At 44.6% G+C, this 16870-nt stretch overlaps 1 protein-coding gene across 3 annotated transcripts in view; it reads left to right on the top strand.

Moving 5' to 3' along the window:
* Nucleotides 1-16870, top strand: part of ANK1 (ankyrin 1) — a 213238-nt gene that overhangs the window by 114761 nt on the left and 81607 nt on the right. For all 3 annotated transcript variants that reach the window (XM_054700916.1, XM_037526135.2, XM_037526134.2), the window contains exon 2: nucleotides 4619-4720. In XM_054700916.1, the coding sequence (XP_054556891.1) occupies nucleotides 4619-4720 (102 nt within the window). The remainder of the gene's footprint in view (nucleotides 1-4618; nucleotides 4721-16870) is intronic.

Genomic DNA, 16870 nt, shown 5'->3' with positions numbered 1-16870 from the left:
CATTTACCACACCTAACCTACTGAACATATAACTTAGCCTACCTTAAATGTGTTCAGAACACTTGCATTAGCCTACAGTCATCTAACACACACTCCATTTTATAATAAACTGTTGAATAGCTCCTGTAATTCATTGAAGACTGTACTGAAGATGGGAAAAAAAGAATGCTCTAATTTAAAATTTGAAGTGTGGTTTCTGCTGAATGCATCTCCGTCCCACCATCATAAAGTTGAAAAACCATTAAGTCCAACCATCGCTAAGTCTGAGACCATCTGTAATTTACGTTGAGTGCTTAAAATTTAGTAAACTTTATAAAAGGACACTTATTTTATTATGAAAGGAAGTTCAGAGACATTGCATGGATTAACCAGCAGGGATGTGGCCCTAGAGACACTATAATTGCTGTGTACACGACTCCTCCCCCAGCACAGGTGTGAGTGATTTTCTCACTGGCAAAATGAGATTAAAATGAAGCTCAAGATGGGGACGGGGCAGAACCACAGAAGATAGCCTTGGCGGGGTGGTGCCACCCACTCTGAGCATCCTACCAAGGCTACCCTCTTGTGTTACCTCCTCAGTGGTCTACAGGGCCTACGGCCGTTGTGAGATGGTTGTCTGGACACCACAAGCAGTCTCTTCTCAAAGAGAGGCCTCGATGACGCTGCCTGCAGAGGGTGGTGGGACTCAGGAGAGCCAGAGACTTGGCTCCAACTTATCAGAGGTCAGAGATAGTCTGATTAGTCTTTTGTTTTTGTTCTGATTAGCATTTATGCAGGTAAATATTCTCAATGGACCACTTTGGATTCTTTTGACTTTCTTTTCTATTGAATTACATAGACTATTTCTATGTAACAGGAAATTGCAACTAGGACAGGTCTTTGAATTGGAGGTAATTGGATTAGATAGATGTGCAGGAGGGGCTCAATACCATGGAGAGAACGGGTCTCTTGTTCCAACAAGAGTCATTTGTTCAGTAGCTTAAATATTCCCTGGCACCTACAAGATGCTGTAACTCAGTCACTTTTGAGTTTCAAATTATGAGAGTAGGGACCTATATTTGAATTTTTATTCTGTCTCTCTTGCCCTAGCAGGATCTTGGACTTGAAATAGGACCTCAGTAAATGTATTGTAGAATTAAATTGAATGATGTACAGTGGGAGAGACACCATTATCTACAATTCACCTGTAAGATACCCTGAGGATCCTGCTTATGTCCTGATGATTGTATGTCTCGAGAAAACCACAAGGAAAATGAAAAAGTCTTGGCAATTATCTAGGTGACCTTACCCAGTCACTTTATTTTTACCAGTTTTATCATCTGTGAAAGGACGGATTGGGACTAGATAGAGGTCTCCTTTCGAGAGGTCTGTCCTGGCCTGAAGTCAGCGCTAAGGGTCAGAGCCAAGATCTGCTCAGACCCTTTCCTTGCTGTGGATTAACTGCTTGCTTAGCAGAAGCATGTGGCCCCTCCCAGCCCCTCAAACCCGTAGGTTTGAAACTGCTAGGCATGCACCTTGGGGTCAAGGGTAGTGGAAAGCATAGGTGACCTGGGCTGAGTTCCTAAGTGCTAATTAATTGCAGAACTTGGGCCAGTTATTAACCTCTCCCAACCTCAGTCTTGTCACGTCTAAAGTGGGCATAATAATTCTACCTTCACTTCACCTGCTGGGATCAGGGTTAAAAGATAAAATGTCTATAATATACTTGTCCGTGACTGTATAGTTCTGTCATTTTATATATTATACACACTACAGGAGCTGTTTAGCCTTCACAGCCTAGTCTAGATTGGGCTTCCCTATCCTCTATTTATCCTGCTTGTCTGTCTGTCGTCACTATTCTGTGTCACTTCTAGATTCAGTGCTTTAGCAGTGTCTTTAGTTGATGCTCCATCTGTTTTATCCATCCTCAGGCTTTCATCGCAAATCCTATCATTGTGCTGCAGAGGATAGTTTGGGGTGGTTGTGGTGGGATAGATGACAACTATGTCTCTCTAGCACACTCATTCTTGGGGAATAATACAGTATTTTTCCTGATAGTTGAATCCAGATAGACGTTCTGAATCAGCAGCAGAAGGAGACGTTTCCCTGAGGTACTAAACCTTGAGTCTGATTTCTCTGGGACTCCAGCTTATAGGGAACCGACAGATTGACCTTCATTTCTGAAATAGTTCCTCCCCGATCAACGCCTTGCTGAGGAACCTGGGGATGTTGGGTGCCCTGTGTTTTAGGCCAAGGGGAGGGCTTCACCTAGCAGACACTTCATGCTTTGAAGGATCCAAAAAGATGTTGCTCCAAGAAGCAAACAATTTGGCCAGGAAGATAAGTCTTACATAAATCAAATAACCAGAGCAAGATGTGTTTACAGCATGATTTCAAATCATACTCAAGTTCCTAAACTTAAAGATGGTAATCCTGGGTATCTGAGGACAGCATCATAGAGGAGATAGGATTTAAGAGGCCCTTGAAGAAAGGCAAGATGGGAATTAGCCCAGGAGAGGGGAGGGGGTTGCAGGTAAAGAGGCGATCAGGGTGTGAGCCGGGAAGCAGATGGTGTGTGGCAATACCATGGAGGACACAGGAGGTGAGAGAAGGGACCTTCCTGTAATGTCATATCAGGAACAGAGAGATCCAGGTGTCCATTGTCATGAAGAGGCAGATACAGGAGTTAAGATTATTAAATGAGGAGCACTTGGGGGGCCTGGAGTGGGGAGTGGTTGGCAGGGCATCAGGATTTTCAGAAGACTGGTGAGGACGGGTGGGGTGAGGTTGGTCATCCTGGTGCAGCTAGTGTCTATGAGGCAGGAGAATGATTTTGCCACTAACTGTTCAATTGGCAAAGGTAAGCCACCTGGTGCTGGGAAGATTGGAGTCTAATTGTAGATTATTGTTTGAGAGTGTTGGCTGTGGAGTTGGCTCTTCCAGGTCAAGGGATGATCATCATTAGCTTGTATATACATTTCTTATGACTTGCTGTAACAAATCACCACACACTTGGTGGCTTAGAACAACACATATTGAGTCTTTCACTCTCTGGAGGCCAGAAGTCAGCAAGGTGTCGTCAGGGCTCGGCCCCTCTGGTGGCTCTGGGGGACAATCTGTTCTGTGCTCTTCCCATTTCTGCTGGTTGCGGCTTCCTGACTGGTATTGTCTTCACTCCCTGTCTGCCTGCATCTTTGCTTCACCTTCTCTTCTGTCTTGTCCGTGCATTTAGGGCCAATCTAGGGCAACCTCATCTGAAGACCCAGCACCTAATTATTAATACATTTGCTAAAACTTTTTTTTTCTAAGAGGTGACATTCATAGCTTCTAAGGATTAGGGCACCAACCTATCTTTGGGGGACCACCACTGAAGTTCTCTAGGGAGAGAGCATGGAGGGAGGAGACAGAGGAGCCTGGGCTAGAGAAGAATCCACCAGCTGTGGCTGGAGAAATGCATCATGTGCTTTCTGCCAAATCTTACCTGTTATACCTGGTCTGGGTCCTCACCAGCTCAGCAATGTGTTGGCACAATAATAAGATATGCTGTATAACATGTAATAACATCTGTTACTATTCCTTCCAGCAACACAGCAGGGGCTTGAGAAGGACCTTCTCCTCCCAACTTACAGATAGGGAAGGAGGAGCAAAGGGGCTAAGGACCTCAGGGCTCAGCCAGACACAGGGTTGCTGCTTGCAGCCAGCTCACCCTGATCCATGCTGTGTTCTCACCACCACACTTGTCTGCACCTATGTACTTTATCTTATCGGCCACAGCCAGAGTGAGAACTCTGGCTGTCATTCATTTTTAATACAAACAAAAGTCCCTGGCAGTGGGGTCTCACCTTGCCTGGAATAGGTGGCTGAGCAACCATTGTGGAAACAAGTGCTTTCCTGTTGTCCAGGAGCCCTAATGAGGGGCACCAGGGAGGTAAAGCTCGGTCAGGGGGCAGCAGAGCATGGAGTGCAGCCTCACTGGTGTCAGGCCAGATCACCTGCATCAAGGTCCCCACTGTGCCCTGACCTCCTATGTGACCCTGCACAAGATACTTCAGCTGTCTGTGCCCTGGTGTCCTTGTCGATAAAGTGGGAGCACATCATGAACATCCCTCTGTGTGTGTGTGTGTGTGTGAATATGTGTGACTATACATGTAAAATGTTGATAATGATTCTTAGTACGTAAGCTTTACATGTTATTTACTTAAAACACTAGGCCACAAAATAGTACCAAGGAGGGCAGGTATGGTTCCCATAGTGCCCATGACTCCTGGGGTCAGGTGTCATGTGACAGAGGCTCCTTAAAATGGGAGCTTTCAGAAACAAGGCAACAGTAAGACCCCAGGCCATGCTGAGTGTAAGCCTTTGGGGTGGGGTCCCTCACAAAGGTGGGTGCCTCCTGGGCTCTAGCCAACAATGATTGCTTATGGCAAAGAGAGGGAGGCCGGGCTCCAAGGCAGCTTCATATTATGTACTACCCAAAGGGACACTAGGGCCCACACCACACCTCGGTGCCACCATGAGAACTGAGACGCTGTAAGGGATCCCCGGGACCTGGGCCCTTCTCACAGGCCTGGGTCTGGAATGGGGTCTGGAGGTTGCTACCGTACAGAGCACTCTCACAGCCTGCTGTTTCTCCTCACAGGCCGATGCTGCTACCAGCTTTTTGAGGGCAGCAAGATCAGGTAACTTGGACAGAGCTTTGGATCACCTGCGGAATGGGGTAGACATTAACACCTGTAATCAGGTAAGTGGGATGGGAGCAGTTCCATTGTCTCTAAAGCGTGGCTCCTCCCTGCTGCCATTTCCTGAGAGCTTTGAAGCCTCTATTAACCTTTCCCAGTGGTCTCAAAAATCCCCACGGACTCCCACCTGCCGAAGGCCCTAACCTTGGTGTTCTCACCCCTGAGCGGTCCAGGCCCCACAGAGAAGGGCCAATGCCTGAACAGTGTGGGCTGGGCCTGGCTCCATCCCTTGCGGTCTCTTCCTTTAGAAACTGCTTTGGTCCCTGCTGTTGACTTAAAATACAGAGCCTTTGAATGTGGGCTGGAGGAAGGCCTTTGAAGGGTGTTATGTCAGTGGCGACATTAAATATCCTTTGTCCAGCAGCAGCCTTTGTGGGCTCTCTGCCATGCTGAGAAGGAGAGAGTGGTGAGGACTCCGTCAGGGTGTTGACTATGGCATATCTGGCTCAGACTGAGAGTGAACCCGTCTGGCTAAACTTTTTTCTCTGGAGATTCCTACTAAAGAGACTAAATCTGGGGAGGGGGTAATAAGGGAACCTAATATATATTCAGAAGAGGTTGCAGGTCAAAGTGTCAGGTTTTGGCACCAAGATTTAGGAACTGACTGAATAGAGAGGAAATTACCCCGTAGACAGAGAACAGGGGTGTGGCTTGGCTTGGTGGGCTGGGTGGCTTTTGTTTTATTTGTTTTTGCCAGCCACTTGTGTTGTTTAGCTACACCTGCTAATTCAGTTTCTAACTGAAAATATATTTGGCAATTGTGACTTTTAGAAAGATCATCTTAACCATTTGTGATTGTGGTATAATACACATAACCTAAAATTCGCCATACTAACCATTTGAAGTGTGCTGCCTAGTCATAATAAGTCCCTTCATATCGTGGTATAACCACCAGCCCCCTCCATCCTCAGAGCATTTTTCAGGTTGTGATGCTGAAACACAGCGCTCATCCAGCGATATCCCGTCATACCCTTCCCCAAACCCTGGCAAACACCGTCCTACATTCTGTTTCTATGAATTTCTCTATTCTAGGTTTCTCATATAAGTGGAATCATACAGAATTTGCCCTTTGGTGACTGGCTTATTTCACTTACATAATGTCCTCAAGGTTCATTCAAGGTCCATCCATGTTCATCCAGGCTGGATGACTTTTATAAGCCAGCAGGGGCAAATGCCTAGAATGCAGGCTGACTTTTCCTGTGGTACTGTCTCTGTCCCCCTGCCCCTCAATCTCTTTCCTGACAATCCTTCCCCCTTTATTTAAGATCTCTCCCAGGGCCAAGACCCCGTTTAGATTCAGATGGACTTCACAGCTAGAAGTTCAAAGAGGATAGAGGGACTGGTATGTGATAGAAACAGAAGCAGGTGTGTGATATGAACCAGAAGTCCATGGCAATGACCTTCAGGGGGAGACAAGTGTGTGGCTAGGAGTTGAGAATGCAAATTCGATGAGGAGGTGCAAACCTTGCCCTCTTCTTCCATTTCCTTATCTAAGTGTAGCACGCACCCGGGGCTCCAGCCCTTAGCACACTTGCTGCCTTTCTAGCCAAACAGACAGAGCTAAAGGTTGGCCTTTAGATAGGAGACTGAAACCTGGGACCCTTTTCTTTCATGAGAAGAGGAAGCAGGAGCAAAGTCTGGGGTAAGACTTGTTCAGGAAAGGAGACATCTTAACACCCCGTCCAGAAAGAGCCTTAGTCACACAGGTGAGGGGCCTGCTTCTCTCTCTAGGAGGCTTCCTTTGTTCAGGCTGAAGCTACAGCAATACAGATGTGTGTTACTCTGCGGTGCAGTCTTGGGTGAGAGTCCCAAATCTTCAGCGGCCTCCCAAGGGTTAAGATGCAGGCCCTCAAAGGAATCCACTTAGTGGAAATGGGGACAGCTGAACATTCATGAGCCTTGAGCTGGGGCTCATCTTCTGTGTGAAATTGGAAGGTTTTGATGACACCCAGGGAATGGCTTTGTCCTGATTGGTCTCCTGTTAGTGAGGCCTGGGATGTAATGGCTCGTCCCTCTGCTGTTTCTCCTCAGATCACCTCCTGGGAGAGCAGCAGGCTCCGAAGCATTATTTGCACTTTATTGAAACTGTTTCCTAGCAGCTCAGTGCCAGTGGCCTGCTGCTCTTAGCCCTGCTAGCCGCTGAGGGAAGTCTCAGCCCCAGGCTGGAGACTATGGCCCTGACTGAGTCCAGACTGACTTTCAAAGAGCAGGAAAGGGAATTCGTGTCAGAGGGGAAGAAAAGGAGGCATTGGCCTGGTGCAAAGCCTCTTGCTGCTGGCTTAGTCCCATGGCTCCTTTACCTCCCTCTTCAAATCTTGGGCACAGGGCACTGCAGCCAGCAGCAGAGGGGAAGTGCCACCTCCCAGGAGTCTCATGCTGGTTTTGCGGGCCCATTTGGCTTCTGCTCTCCGGTGGAGAGTGGGGAGCTGGGAAGGCTATAGAAACTGAACTTAAGCCGTCATTAAACTCATTAGTGCATCCTTCAGGACAGTGCTTCTGCTTTATAATAATGTTCACTGGGCTAGCCTCATAATGTGACTAGCACTCTCTTCGCTTGCAAACAGGCATTTTTTTATTTTGACAAAATAAAAACTGGCTGTTTTCCTGGGGTTATGGCTTGGGAATGCATTTTTGCTGGAATTTTTCGAGCTGGTAGATGGTGATAGCAGTAATACAGCAAATGCCGATCCTTATATAAGTAACACACTTTCAAATAGTATGTTTTGTGGAAAGACTATGTGCTGCTTGCCATAATAGGAAGTAATTACTCTAAGTAGTGTGAAAAGAGGAACTCTTGGCTTATATAAGAAACATCTGAATATTCAGGGCAGTTTCCTTATTGCATAGATTATGTCTACTCATTTTTATCATTATCATCATCATTTTATTTATAGACAAGAACAAATTCACACATCAGGACACACACATACACATGCATATACAAATATCTTTATATGAATGCCTGATTCTTTCATTCACCCAAGCATTGTTCAGGCTTTATATCTATGTGCCTCCCCATGTGTATATAGAATGCTGGGCTTTAGTGATTTCATAGTAAGAGAAAGTGAAAATCATAGTCCTTATCCCCTCTGAATTGTTCACTGCTGATAGTGAGAGCTATTAATCAAATAGTCACACACATCGAAATGCAAACCAAGCTTTTAGGGATCATGGAGGAAAGGCATTGGATTATGTGAGAATATGTAAGAGAGACTTGACCTGGAGTTGGAGATCAGAGAAGGTCACTCCTTAACATGAGTTAAGGAGATGAGTAGGGAATAGGAGGTGAAGGAAGGAAGAACATTCCAATCGTAGAGAACAGCTGTGCAAAGTCCCTGAGGCTGGGACAAGCAGAGAGAGTTTAAGGAAGGCCAGCGTGGCTGCAGTGTAGAGGGAAGAGCAACCAGAGGAGGCTGCAGAAGTAAAGCTGAAGCCATGCTGGACCTCACAGCAGGGAAGATAGTCACAAGAGTGACAGTGTACCCCAGGGCCAAGCGGTGTGTATATTGCAAGTGTGCACATCTGCGCATGCATGTTTACCTGCTGGATCACATGTTAACCCTATAGTTTCTGAGAAGGGTTAAGAAGGGTCAAGGGTTAAGTAAAGAGAAGGTTGATTAAGGGAGGGGATAGAAAAGCCAGAGCAGCAGGGCTGGGGGATACTTAGGAGTTTAAGATAGTGGCTATCAAAATGGAGACATTTCAGCATTCAAAAACCCGTACAGCTGTATCAAGATATCCACCTTGCTGATAGAAGCCATGGTGGGAATTCTGATCTTTATCCTCATAGCAGAGTGATTCAATCCAGAATGACACGATCAGAAGTGTGTGTTGAAGGATCACACTGGCTAGGTGTGGAAGACAGGTGGAAATGCTCGGAGTATTTTGGACATCATTGCAGTGGCCCAGGAGATAATTGCCAGGGGTTTGGATGAGGGCTGTGGCTGTGGAGATACGACAAAGAGAACAGACCTGGGGCATGACTTGGGAAGGCAAGGGGAGGGAAGGAGATTTCAGGAATGACCCTGGAATTTCTGGCTTATGCAGGGAGTAGGTGGCGGCCCCATACATGAGACAATGTTGGCAGCAGCTCAGTGTGGAAATGGAGTGAGGAGATAAGAGCAGGACTAGGTGGAGTTCCTGTTAAGGAGTCTTTGAGGAATCTAAGTGAAGATAGATAGTAAGAAATTGGATATTTGAGCCTGGAACTCAGATAAGAGGTTCAACCCAAAGATACATATTTGGCAGGTATTCAGCATTCGAGGAAGTCAAATTGCTGGCATTGGCTAATGAAAGCAGTGACAAGAGGTAAGTTGAATATAATCCCATTGGTGTCATTGTAGGGGTCATTCACAGGTATCTATTAAATAAACAAATATATGTAATAAGGTCAACTAAAGAGAAATACTAACAAGAGGGAAGGGAAGGTGCCAATTTTAAGTGGAATAGCAAAGCGAGGCCTCCTAAGGAGATACCTTTTGAGACAACCACAAGAAGTAAGAGAACTGTGTAGTTTCTGGGGATGAAAATTCCTGAAAGAGGGGGAAACATGCAAATGTCCTGGGGCCAGTCGTAAGCCAGGTTTATTTGGGGAACAAGAAGAAGCATGGGACTGCAGTGGACTAATCAGATGGAAAAGTGGAAGGCATGGAGGTGGGAGAACTTGCCATGGCCAAACCTTGAAGGGTTTACAGGCCTTGATGAGGATTTGACTTGATTCCAAGAGGTGCTCAATATGACAGTTATTTCCTCCTTTTTATTTGTTTAAATTTTGTTGACATAACATTGGTTTGAAAGCTCATATAGACTTCAAATGTACAGAGTTTTCATTCATGATGTGCATGATTGCTACACCCACACAAGTGATCCCCCTTGCTACACCCACACAAGTGGAGAATAGATTTGGGGCACAGGAAAGAAACAAGGGCACTGGTCAGGAGGATGGATGCTATGGACCAGGTAGCAACCTGTGCTGCTCTGAATAGGGAAGCAGTGGAGGTGGTGAAGCCAGGAGAATCACTTCCCTGAGCTGAGAGTGTTGTCATTCTGGCTGTGGGGGGTCTCAGACGCAAGGGTACACAGGGGCAAGGAGCTCCTTACTCTGTCTTGGACCTTGTCATTCTTGTCACTTCAGCAACCACATGCCAATAGGCTGATTGGTTTGTTTCAGCTCAAAAGCTGTTGTGAAGACATCTCTGATCCCCAGAGCTTGAAGCAATCTCTTCTTTATGAGTCATCATTTCTCTCTCATAGCTCGGTCATCTCCTGTCCCATAGCAAAGTGATGGTGAGCATGTCTATGCCTCCCAGTGGACACCTAGTCATCTGAGGACCAAGTCCATGACAGCTGTTCCCCACAGGACCTGGCACAGGGCCATATACTAGATCATATACTAGATCTAGGGCCATATACTAAATGCTTGGTATTTGTGATTATTCAATACACCAGTGTCAGTTTCATATGTTACATTTCTAGAATGATTGTTAGATTACTTATATCAAATCAAAATATTTTATTATGGCAGTCATTGCAATAAAGTCCTTTTTGGAATGAACTGTTTTACCAGTTAACCAAATAAAAAGAAAATAAGAAGAGTTCGGTGAGAACCTTCACCGGGAACTGTGAGCAGAAACTCTAGGGGCAAAAAGTCTCACTAGTTGTTTTTTCGTTCTATTTTTACAACTCTAACACACACTGGCTCACTTGTTGAGAGTTGAGACCCCAGGGGTAAATTTCTTACCAAAAAAGACAGCTCATTTGCAGAGCTGGCATAAACAGAATTAGAAGGGAGGTCTCTGCCCTGAGCTGGGCTTATTCCTCTCTGGAGTATTTACCTGACATTTTCTCTGACTTCACTAAAATGTGGGGACTTCAAGGGGAGAGGACTTTGTTGGGCTTGATTCTCCTTATCAGGATTCTGCCTGGCCCATAGTAGGTGCTCATATGTCCAGCCAGTTAATGTGAAGTCTAGTGTAACCATGAGTGATTAAGGCTTAGATATGTGGTTCTTGGCCCATGTAGAAACTCCATTTGAGCACTTTTGCTTTTTAAAAGCAATGTGACGTGGTCCCTCCTTGCATCACAATGGCGGTTCCAACTCTGGCACCAGCCCTGTTCATCAAGTGGCAATATCTGCTGCGGTATCCAGAAGTTTGGCCATCAGCAGATCAAAAAAACATACATGATTTCCAGTGCTAAAACACAGCCAACGCAAGCACAGAACCATGCTTGGTCTGTTGGTGGCCTCTAGATTCCCACATGTACATTCCACGTGTATCCCATTACTGGTGGCAACTTGTATATCTTGAAGGATAAAGGCATTTCAAATAAATGGAACACCTGTAACAATAGTTTCTGCCATAGTGATCTTTCCTGCAGCAGCCAAACATAGTCTTTTTTTTTTAATTTATTTTATTTTATATATTTTTACATCATTTTTCATTTTTGCACAATGTATGCATTTTCATCTTGGTTATAGTCCCCGTACAATTCCCACCGCCCCACCTTGTTTTGATCCTACTCCCTTCTCCCCCGACTCTCCCCACCCCATAGTGTGTGTCTGGTTTATAGTTGCTTGTTGATTTTCATTTTTACAGATTTGTTGAGCCCTGGTGATTGTGATAATTGCTACTTTTCCAAGTTATAAAATCTTAGAGCTGGGAGATCAAGGGGTTCAACTCCCTCACTTTATAGTCCAGGAAACAGGATCCAAAAGTTCCCTTTGAATGTCTTCTTTGGATTTGGTGCGATGGACTTAAGAAAATCCACCTTCATGAAGTTTCTGTGCTCATTCCTTCATTCCACAGACATGTACTGACTCAAGCCTTTATTAGAGACTAAATTCATTCATTGCTTGCTCAAACTCAGAGGCTACTAAAGAAGTCCAGCTTGTAAATCGAGGGTTACAAATTCAGTGTCATTAAGTACTGTTCACAGAGGATATTTTCATTCATGCAACGTATTTATCTGTTGTTCAAATGGCATGTGCTGGCTACTCCGTGAGTAAGTACCATTGTTCTCACCGTACATTTAGTCTAGGGGTAGTGGCTAAAGTGCTAATGAGTCAGAGAAAGGCTTTGAAGGGAGAACAGGAGTTTGCTAGGTGTCAAATTGGGAAAGGCAGCTGCAGCAAGAAGGGGCAGGTATAGTAGAGGGCACAGCACAGCAGCAGGGAGTTCAGTGAAGTTGGGTAAATAAATAGAAAGAGGGTGAGGAGGGAGGTTAGCAGGCTGAGGGTTTTGTTTTTTTTTTTTTTTTTCTGGATCAATACAGGTACAGAATCTGTTACTTTTCTCTGTCATTTTTTCTTTGGAGATATGGAGAGACAGAAATAGCATTCAACTGCATGGTCCCCTGATTCTGCCTGCCCCCTCCAAATTCACACAGAAAGGCTTCCTAACACGATACATGGTAATTCCCAAAGTGATAATATGGTTCTGGTTTCTAGTAGAAAAGGCATTAGTGAAAAGACAGAAATTGAAAATCTTCGTTCCCAGAATTATGTTAAATAGGCAAATTGCTTTTGTTTGTCATCAGAAATAAGCTATTCAATGTTCATCTTGCTAAGTAGAATGACCAACTCCCAGTTTTAAAGTAAGGTGATAACTTGTCATGAGTCAGAGTGACCAATAGTGTTTAATAATCACAGATTCCAGTTTCTAGGGTGTCTCTGCTTTCCCGCAGGCATGGCCACTTTGAATGTTCACGTCATCCTAGAAAGGTAGATGGTGAGAGGCTGACAGATGCAACTGGTTAGACTCACAGTTGAATTTGAGACTGCCCAGCCGAACCTGTTTCTCCTCAGGGCAGCCTTCCCTGTACTGGTCTCATTTCCCTCCATTCTTGGTGAGGAAAGAGTTAATTGATCAATTTAGTTACATAAAGATGTAACGGTCTTTGTAGCAACAACAGGGACAGCTCTAGGATCCTAGAAACTAGGATCTAGAAACCCGGGCAAAGCATCATCAGAATGATCTGGAACCCATTATAAGGACAGTCCCCCTCCAAACTTCATTATATGGTTTCATTGCTGGGAATCTATACTACGAAGACCAGGAGTGATATTCTTGGTTTGAGCATCAAAGGAAAAAGATGACCTGTTTCTCAGGTTGCATGAACGTGCGTTCGAGTCTGCAAACACTAACTAGCATACACTATATGCAGGGCCCTGTGTTAGGATCTCGGATTACAAAGATGAGGACAACACAGGACCTCACAAAGCCTATTTTGAGAGACACAGACAAGAGTGGACAAAAGCAACTGCATGTGATGGGGCCTTTATAGAGTTACCGACTACCCAGGGAACATGGTTGAGAGGATTATTTTCTTTGGGGCATGCAGAAGGATATGGTATGTGAAGAGAGGAGGATAAAGTCATTAAGAAAAATGAAATTTGATCTCAGCCTTGCAGGAAGATTTGCTCCTGGTTAATAGAGGAAATGCTCAATGCAAATCCCATTCTTTCTGAATGGAAAATAGAGTGGGCATGTAAATTTGCCTGTGATTGTTCACCTTTGATTGAGAATTATTTGATAAAAGCTTGTTGTTTTTTCTGACAGCCGTGTACTTAAATTTAATTGTTTAATGATTGTTAATAATAAAACGAATACATGCTAGTTGTTTAAATATTTCTATTAAATAAAGTCTTCCCTAAGTCTCCCACTCTGCTCCAGTGCCCCAAATCAAGGTCAGTGGTTGGTGTGAATCATGCCATAACTTTTTCTAGGCATCTCTACCTGCCTACCTTACCTGTTTTCTGACAGCTGTTACATTGTTTTATTCTCAAAATTGTGGAATCAAGAGGAAGATGGAGATAGTGACGCTGGGAGGTGAAATGAACCATCTAGACAGTTTCGAGTCCTCAGCTCCTTATCCAGTGCTCTTTCCACTAAAACTGTGACCCTTCTTCTGAGGGTCTGGTTCTTTTTCTTTCTTTAAAAGAATGCCAAGTTCCCGGGCACAGAAACTCTTTCTAGTCCATAGGAGATATTCTTAGCTGCTGAGCTGAATTTCAGAGTCCCATTCTCTCATTAACTTGAGCTCACACTTCCTCCTCCACTCTCCCCAAGGGCCCTCCAGCCTCTGCAGCTGATCTGCCACTGAGCAGCACAGGGTTCTCAGAGCGCAGGGTGGAGGCTCAGCGTTCTGAGCAGAGCAGGAAGAAGCTGATCCAGGCTTGATTCATCTCCTTTTAGAGCTCCGAAATCATTGTGGGTTTCTTTTTTTATATATAAAGATAATGAAAAGGATTAGAGTGTTTTTCCACCTCATGAATATCTAGTAAACTATGGATCCTAAGAGCTACCTGGGTAGGAGAGCTAAATTTAGATTGTAATAAAGCAAGGCAGTAAAAGTGCCTGGAGCTGGTCTGTTCCTTTCCATCTTCACCTCCTTTTTGAGTTTGCACTCTCCTCTGTTTTTGCTTTTATTCTACCTTCGTTGTTCCCAGACAAGAGACAGGTTGGCACAGGATATAAGGTGTGGTTCTCTGCCAGGGTTATGGCAATTGCTTCAGCTCTAAATGGATTCTGATTCATGAGATTCCAGGATTATATATTTTTAGCAGGCTTTCCCCACCAAGTCATCTCTGGGGAGCCATGTGACATCTGATCAGAAAGGTGGGTGGGGTGGCTGATGGAAGGGATGCCTGTCCTCTAGCAGGGGCTTCCCCATCCCTTGGGTCCCACGAGGGGCTGTGGGCTGCTCTCATCATGGTTTGATGGCATTCCAGGTTGTCTATTCTGGAATCAACTTCCTACTCTGGTAAAGCACCTCTCAGATCCTTTGAAACAGGAGGGATGTCTGCTCAGCTCTTCACGTTGGCTGAGTCCTCAACATGTAAGCACCCTAAGAGACCACCTATTCTCTATCCCCAGCTCTGCTTCCCTCCTCCAACAGCCTCTTCCAATAGTCCACCACCACTCCTTCCTACTTCCCACTTTCTTTTTTAATATACTCAAGTAGTTTCAAACCTATAGAAAGTGTTACAAGAACAGTACACAGAATTCCCACATCTCCCTCTCCCAAATTCTCTACTATCATTTTGCTGCAGTTGCTCTTCCTATCTACGTATCCAGCTATTTATCTCCAACATACATGTCATAATTCCCCACCACTCCTAAATGTTCCAGTGGGCACGTCCCAAAAAGAGGAGCCAATCAGAAAGTCAACCTCGAGGCAACACAACCAACCATAGACCCCATGGAAATTTTGCCAATTATCCCAACAATGAGGAATTGTTCTCCCTGGCCCTCCCTTTCTCTGTGGTAGGAATCACTCCAGGAGCACACACTGAGTGTCTCCTCAGTCTCTGTACACCTGCACTGGTTCCTCCATCTTTGCCTGTCTCTCATGCTTTTGACAATCTTCCATTCCTTAGTGGGAACCTCAGCTGTGTCTGTAGGGTGTTTCCTTACCACCAGGCTAAGGCAGTGCCTTCTTGGCAGGAATTCCACCAAACTCGATGCTCTCTTCCCACCCCTGATGATCTTAACCTTGATCACCTCATGAAGTTGATGTCTGCCAGGTTCTTCTACTGTGAAATCATTGATTTTTTTCCTCTTTGTAGTCAATCAGCATTTTGTTGGTGCCAATAACCTATTCCTCATCCAATTTCTGGCCACCAGCCTTAGTACACACTGCTGACTCCTGCTTATACCAACCACCACTCTGGTTCCAAAGAGTGATCCTCCATCTCCATCATTTTTTCTACATTTAATAACTGACATCCTACTGAAGGATAAGCTTTTCCTTCTTTCCTGCATGTTTAGTTCCTTCATTATTTGTATCTGTTCAGATTCATGGATTCCTATTTTATTTGATGGGTTATAATCTGATACTCTCATGATTTATTTTGATATTCATAAGACCAATAAGAGTCCTTTCAATAAATTGACTTCTTTGTTCTGTGAGCATGTCCCTACTTTCTGGCATGAGTTGTCTGACAAAGCTATATTTTCCCTGCACAGCCTTGATCAGTCATTTTCAGTCATTTCTTTAAGGATCCATGATTGCTTTTGGTAGAGGATGGTTACTCACTGTGGCCATTGCTAGTGGTTGTCATGGGTGTTTTTGTGTGTATACGTCTATAGCTATTTCTATACCTATCTACATATATATATGTATTTCTGTCTCCCTATTAAATATATATAAATGCATGTACTTAAAACATGACATCACGTCAATACTTCCAATTCCAGTCTAACACCTCAGGGTTCCCTCTAGGTGTTTCTCTTTCCACGTTTGCAAGTTCCTTCAGGCATGAGAAACCTGACTCCCAACGATCTCCATCCTCTCCACATACTGACTGACTTGCTCCCTGTAACAATCTCTCAGCCACTCCAGCAGCCCCTCCTGATTCTCACGCACCAGACACAGTGCACCCACGGCCTCTGATGAACACCCTTTCAATTCTTTGCCCCGCTTCTTCCGATGCCAATATCTCTGAGCTGGGAGGGGAGGAGAGGGAACAGGACAGGAAGGGAAAATGGGAAAACTCCCATTCGCTTTTGACTTCATTTCTGTTTTGGCTGAAAATTCAATACAGGCAATTTGGGGAAGGGAATCAAGTTTTCTATTACTCTAGTAATTTTTTGGCAAGCTGCTGACTTCAGTCCCTCGTCCAGTCAGCCCAGAGTGAGGGTCACACACGGGTGTGTTTGTGTGTATACACCTATAGCTATTTCTATACCTATCTACAGATATACATATATATATATATTTCTATCTATTAAATATATATAAATACATATATTTAAATGCATAGATCTTTCCTTGTTTGATCATTCTCTCCTCTGCCTTTGGTTTCCATAGCCTCTGTCGTAACCTCTTCCCTCATTCTTTCTGTCCCATAAGTTTCAGGATTTGTACTAGGAATGGCAACCATTTCAACCTTTTTTTTCTCTCCCTAAGCCCCATTTAACTTCTTATTTCCTGCTCTGTTTCAGGGCTGCAGACCTGCAAATATAGATCAGTGATCTTGTTCCACAAATGGGGACCAATAATAGAGCAAAACTAAAGACCACAAATATACAGGCTGGTTGTTACTTGGGGAGTGAAAGATCTGTAATAGAGAGAATAACACCTTGCTGCTCTGGACAGATCTAATGAGAATTCAGACTGAGTAGGAAAGTGGCATGTGAAAGGTGGAAACC

This window comes from Talpa occidentalis, unplaced genomic scaffold (assembly GCF_014898055.3).
Source record: "Talpa occidentalis isolate TD23 unplaced genomic scaffold, MPIMG_talOcc4v2.1 talOcc4.4, whole genome shotgun sequence".
NCBI classification, from domain to species: domain Eukaryota; kingdom Metazoa; phylum Chordata; class Mammalia; order Eulipotyphla; family Talpidae; genus Talpa; species Talpa occidentalis.
Note: the sequence above shows the minus strand (reverse complement) of the source record. Positions and strands in the feature narration are given on the sequence as shown.